This window comes from Protomyctophum parallelum, assembly GCF_964188405.1.
Source record: "Protomyctophum parallelum genome assembly, chromosome: 21".
Lineage (NCBI taxonomy): Eukaryota > Metazoa > Chordata > Actinopteri > Myctophiformes > Myctophidae > Protomyctophum > Protomyctophum parallelum.
The window spans coordinates 13,044,856-13,050,855 of record NC_139713.1 but is presented as its reverse complement, the minus strand read 5'-3'; the positions used below and the strand labels follow the sequence as shown (position 1 = coordinate 13,050,855).

Sequence of the window (6,000 nt, the reverse complement as noted above, 5' to 3'; positions counted from 1 at the left end):
GGGAGCCGTTGGAAACCAAGACATCTTCAACACAGACGTCTGAACTCTGAACCATCGAGCTGGGCTCACTGAATAATAAACAAGAAACAGAAAGAAAGAAGACAACATTTTTGGGTGCAGCAAAGAGATCATCTTATTTGACCGGAAAGGAGCACCTAAAGGAAACAGAAAGGCGTGAATTTGGAGAGCTCTGGTGGTAGGCCTACACACACACACACACACACACACACACACACACACACACCGAAAAGGACAGACAGCGTATACGTACATCCAGATCGAGGCCAGTCAGTCAGTGCCTATATATACACACCAGGAGCCGATCTATACCAACTTGTGCAACTTCAAAGCCACATCGTTTGATCTTCATCCCCGCAGTACCAAAGAAATATAGACAACGGTGTTCAACCCTCATCGGGACCGGACCATGAGGCTCAGCAAACACTTCCGACTCCAGGACGTCACCATCGTGTACTTCACGGTCCTGGCCACGCTGGTGGTCATCCTGGTGTCGTCCTATCAGGCTCCCCCCCAGGCGGCGGCCGCCACCGTGGTCGACCCCTCCGCCGACCCTTCCACCTCGCTGCTTCCCCCTCTCCCCATGCCCTTCCGCGTGCCCCTGGACCCGCGCGGGGACCTCCAGCTCGCCTGGAACGTCAGCTACGCCGACCGCGAGGTCTACCTGGAGCTGAGGGTGGCGCGGCTGGAGCACGGGGTGGTCCTGGGGATGTCGGACCGCGGGGAGCTGACCGACGCCGACCTGGCCGTGCTCTGGGACGACGGGACCAAGAGCTACTTTGGGGTAAGCAAAGCAAGCAGACGAGTATATTCAACCGGTTGGTTATTATCCCATTCTGACCTGAGATCAGATTCATACGAGGTTTCCACTGGACACACACTGGTCTGATGAACCCATTCTGACCTGAGATCAGATTATAAAAATGTCAGTCGTTCTTCGAATAAAAAAGAAAAGCAGACCTACAAGCTCGTAGCGCGCCACTCGGTGGCGTGCTATGAGCTTGTAGATCTGCTATTTTTCAATAGCTAAAGCGTAACATGATGCTAACACCTTTTGGTTGTTGTATAAGCATATTATGGTATGCTTTAGCTGTTGAAAAATAGCAGATCTACGCTACGAGCTTGCAGGTCTGCTATTTTTGAAAAAGCGTGGAAATGTGATGCAAATCAATATATTCTTTCAGAGTGAACGTTTTAACTCAAATCTTTGCTTCTGGAGGAGTCCCTGGAACAACATAATATTTTCAGATGGGGGTCGTCGGTCAATTACATATATTTTTGGGGGTCCTTGACGTGAAAATGTTTGAGAACGACTGACATAGAAACATAGGGTTTTTCAGAAAACTGTCAGGATTTAGAAGGCATTTGGAGAATCGTCCTCAGGTCTAAATGGGCTAAATAAAAAGTAGAAAAGGAGAAGATAAACGAGAAAAGGCTATTACAGTGTATTTAATTTGTCTGGCTACATAATGTGAAATAAAGCTGCAAAAGGGCTGGGTTTATTTTTTGTGTTTTGTTCACAGCGCACCTAACAAAAGACCATTGATATTAAATATTGATGATGATAGATACATACAATTGTATCATAGCTTGTAGGGCTGCTATTTTTGAAAAGTCGTGAAAATGTGGTGCAAATCATTGAATATATATATTTCAGAGCGAACATTTTTAACTAAAATATTGGCTTCTGGGGGATGTCCCTGGAAATACATATTTTGAGATGGGGGTCCGTGGCTCCAATAGAGATCATTCTTGGAAGACAAAGACCGGTCCTGAAGTGACGACAAGCATGTGTGTTCAAGCAAAAAATTATTTGAATGTTCAAGATCTTCCTGAGGGTAAAACACACATGCCGTGTATAATATAACTAATTAAAACTAATATAACTAATTATTATATTAGTATTGACCTGTAAACAGTATTGGTCACTTCGGGCTTGGCCCCATACAGACATACAAGTCTTTATGTATATGCCATAGGCCCTTTGTGCTTGATACCTTAAAAACATATATGCTTACTGCCTTTTCATTAATGGAACTTTTATAATAACAAATAAGTGTTAAAGCTGCTATAAGCAATAATATGTCAAAATTTTAATGACAGCCAGCAATGGGTAGAACGCTCCCAAAATAAATGTAGTCTCTGTGACACATCTAGGGGCCACAATCTGCATTCAAAGACTTTCCTAGAAGCTTTGTCGTTGGTCGGGGGAAAAAAAACGGTCGCAATGACTATAACCAATCAGGAAGCAGACAGGCAAATCGACCAATGACAAAGCTTCTAGGAAAATCTTTGAATGCAGATTGCGGCCCCTATAGAGCAGTCACAGTCCCCCCCCCTACCAGGGCCCAGGAAATGATTCTCCGTTCATTTTCCTCACAGACATTTCAAAAAGCATTTATTTAAAGACGCGGACAAAGCAAACTCTTGTCTTGACAAATCGTGACAACAAACACAATTTTTTGGGCTGAACAAATAATTAGAAAGAAGAAAAAAACGGCAGGTTACAACGCTTTTTTTGTTTGTTTTTCTTCTTTGTAATTATTTGTTTGGTCCAAAATATTGTGTTTGTTGTCATGAGTTGTCGCAACTCGAGTTGACTTTGTCAACCGTCTTTAAATAAATACCTTTTGAAATGTCTATGGGGGAAAATGCATTGGGAATCATTTCCCATGAGCCTGGCGTCGTCATGAAAGGGGGCGGGACTGCGACGCTCTATATGTCAGAGACTACTAAAAATGTAAGGTCATTAAAATGTTGACATAATATTGCTTATAGCAGCTTTAACAAAGAACTGAAAGATTCAGATCTGGCAACGCTAGGGGGGGGGGGGGGGGGTAGTTCGATAGTTGAACCTTATAGCCGAGGATGGCATGGTGGTTTGTTATCTCACAGCAGAATAATAGGTGGAACATGTAGCTGCAAGCATTTGGAAGTTGAAGCTGATAACCCCACCCCCCCACCACCCCCGAGCATGACAGGATAAAGCATTGCTATCACCGCCATCTTATTTAAAGCGTGAAGCTATTGACATTATGTAAACATGCTAATCCTGCAAGTGAACTCATCGTTGAGCTTGCCTTGGTGTAGAATTCCAAGCAAGTTGCAAGAAGTGTACTATAGCCCCCCACACCCCCTAAGTGTTGATTTGTTACAGCACATTTTTGTTTTAGTTTACGTCATAGTTTTTTTTGGTTTTCATTTAGTTTTTAGTCACATTTTAGAGACCAGATCTCCAAACCTGTTGTTTTGGGGAGCGCTGGTTTCAGTTCATTCAACCTCCTCTTGTGTGTTGGCTAGTTGAGGTGCACCCTAGGAGACATTTATACTTCAAAGCTCAACAGTGTTGCGCACAGAGAAGAGCTGATAATACAAGCTCACTGTTGTGAGCGTAGAGGTCTGCGTGAGCGCGACACCGTCGCGGGACGAAGCATAAATTATACTTGATGGGCTGCAGGTGCGCATGCAATCATGGACAAATAGGTTATGCTCTTAATTGCTCTGCTGCCATTATCATGAGCGCACCTCCCGTTCTTATGACAGCGTAATGTAGGTGTGGTTTTGAGGACAACTGCTTTGAATTGCTATTATTTAATTGATAAAAAAAAGCATCCGCCCGTCCTTCAACACACATCGCTCCAACAAAATGCAGCGGCCAATGAGGCATCTATATATTTTTTTTATATCTATGGTCTATTTTACTAAAGATTTTTTAGTCGACTAAATCTACAGTTGATTTAGTCGACTAAAATGAATTTTGGCGGGCCTTGATGCCGTCGTAATGACCGATTTGATACTTGCTGAAAATAGCCGACCCACAAGCTCACAACGTGTCACGCTGCGGCGCGTTGGGAGCTTGTAGATCTGCTATTTTCAGCATGCAACCAAAGTGTAAAATGACTTATACTGGATCTCTGAGTCCCTTCCTAACATTTTAGTCTAGTTTTTATTTGTTGATAAAAAATGTAAATATATTTAGCCTTAGTTATATCATGTTTGTCACCACGGCTTCGTTTTCATTTGGTTTCCATTTAGTTTTTGTCAGTGAAAAAAAAAAGTTAGAACATTTCTCGTCATAGTATTAAGTCGACAAAATCAACACACCCCACTGCTAAAGGCACAAAATAAAAGCCTGGAGAGTGTGTTGCATATTCCTCGAGGGATGTAGATTTTCCCTTTCGTTCAACGTTTCAGCATCTGTGATCGCTGAGGTGTGAGATTGGTGTTTTTTTTGCATGGGGAGCTATAGAGAGGCTAGTTTCGCATGAACTCATAATCACAAGCAGTGTTTCCCGTCTGTGCTAAAATGGGAATCATTCAAACTGCACAAATTCATCAGAGAACCATTAGCAGATAACCATTGACATATCTATTGTTTTATAGTAAAAAAAATAAAAAGACGTTCTTGCTCTAATTTAATCTGCCTGCGTTGCAATTCTACCTCTATACCTTCTGTATGATTAGCGATGGAGCTCGATACCCGATACCTGAAAAGACCCGATAACAATCCTATTGAGTACCCGTTATCAATAAGCTATGGGCCTATCGTTATCAAGCCTGTTATCGAGCATAGCGGCCCATGACGTCGTCATGTTTAGGCAATCACGACAAGAGGAGATCAAGAAATAATTCTAATCGCCCACGCTGGCACAAACATGTCGGTCTAAAAGTGTATTGATATCTGCCGACCAGCGCTGTCCAGGTAAACAAAATTACACTTTTAAAGTGACTGTACACATAACAGTTAACAGTTTCTTCAATATTATTTTCCCAAAATAAAAAGGTCAGCCTTCCGTCTATTAGAAAAGTACTGCAGTATTTGAAGGCCCTATAGTAGTAAAATATACTGGTTCTGTTGGTGAGACGTAGGAGGGGCCCGGTCAGGAGTCAACCCACCCAGTTCCGGCAGAGTAGTTCCGGAGCATCGGATTGTGTGGCCCTGATCTTTCCCTAATGGGACTGATCGAGGGTAGCTATACTGGGACGTAAGTCGGGGCTTGATCACCCCCGGCTGGGTCACCTGAGTGAGGGACGTATGACCGAGAGACCCGAAACCCCCGCTGACCTTGGGATACATCACTGAGGAATGTGAGGATATACCTCCTGGTGCATCCACGCGATGTATTTGAGTTTTTGTTCAGAATACATTTTTTGTCGTCTCCCGTCTTTCCACAAAATAATATAAAATGCTCAATAGCGCCGCAGGGCTCGATATAAGAACCCGGCTCGATAAGCCTGATCGATAAGGTGTTCGTAAATGATTATGTCAATATTCTGCAGGGGAAAAGTATACCTGTCCAGCAACCGCAGAGGGGTTTGGACGATCATTCGTCATGGTTTGAGTGTTCACAAAAAACACAATTTGTATATGTTTGGCGGATTAGGGCCAAAAAACCCCTCCTGCAGGCGGAGAGGAGGAGAGGAGATCTTTGTCGTCGTGTTGTGTAACAACAACCCCCAGGGGCAGGGGGTTGTTGAAGAGGGCGGGACGGAGGCATATATGTCTCTCCCAGAGGGCGTTCCTGCACTGGCAGGCAGTGTTGTTTTTGGCAGCAAAATTAGATTTTAGTATAATAGTATAATATTTTAGTATAATAGTTTTCATTTAGTTTTAGTCACATTTTAGTCAACCTGGAATGTGTTAGTGTTAGTCTATTTTTCACTTTTGGACAAAAATAGCGAAAATATAGCAGATCTACAAGTGATCTGCTATTTTCGGGGTCGCAACCCCAGCACTCTTTAGCCAGTGGAGATGCGGTGTGTGTATAATTATAACCACATGGATTTCTAAACAAATTTGTTCAACGCAAAATACATGTGTTCAAGTTCAGGAGACTTCGGGGGGGGGGGGGGGGAAGCAATTCTTCCTGAATGCGGCCTTCTGGCATGGAAAGGAAAGGAAAGGAAAGGAGGGCATTTTGCATTTCTTTCTCCATGGAGTAAATGCTGCATTCGTGGTCTGGAGAGGGCAGTTGTATAATT

The 6,000-nt window shown here is 43.3% G+C and overlaps 1 protein-coding gene across 1 annotated transcript in view; it reads left to right on the top strand.

The window, feature by feature from the left end:
- Nucleotides 1-427: 427 nt before the first annotated feature.
- The window catches only part of dbh (dopamine beta-hydroxylase (dopamine beta-monooxygenase)), a gene marked incomplete at both ends in the record, with an annotated part of 29,408 nt that continues 23,835 nt past the window's right edge, over nucleotides 428-6,000 (top strand). Inside the window, one exon of the mRNA XM_083793241.1 lies at nucleotides 428-802. Coding sequence (XP_083649367.1) covers nucleotides 428-802 — 375 coding nt within the window. The remainder of the gene's footprint in view (nucleotides 803-6,000) is intronic.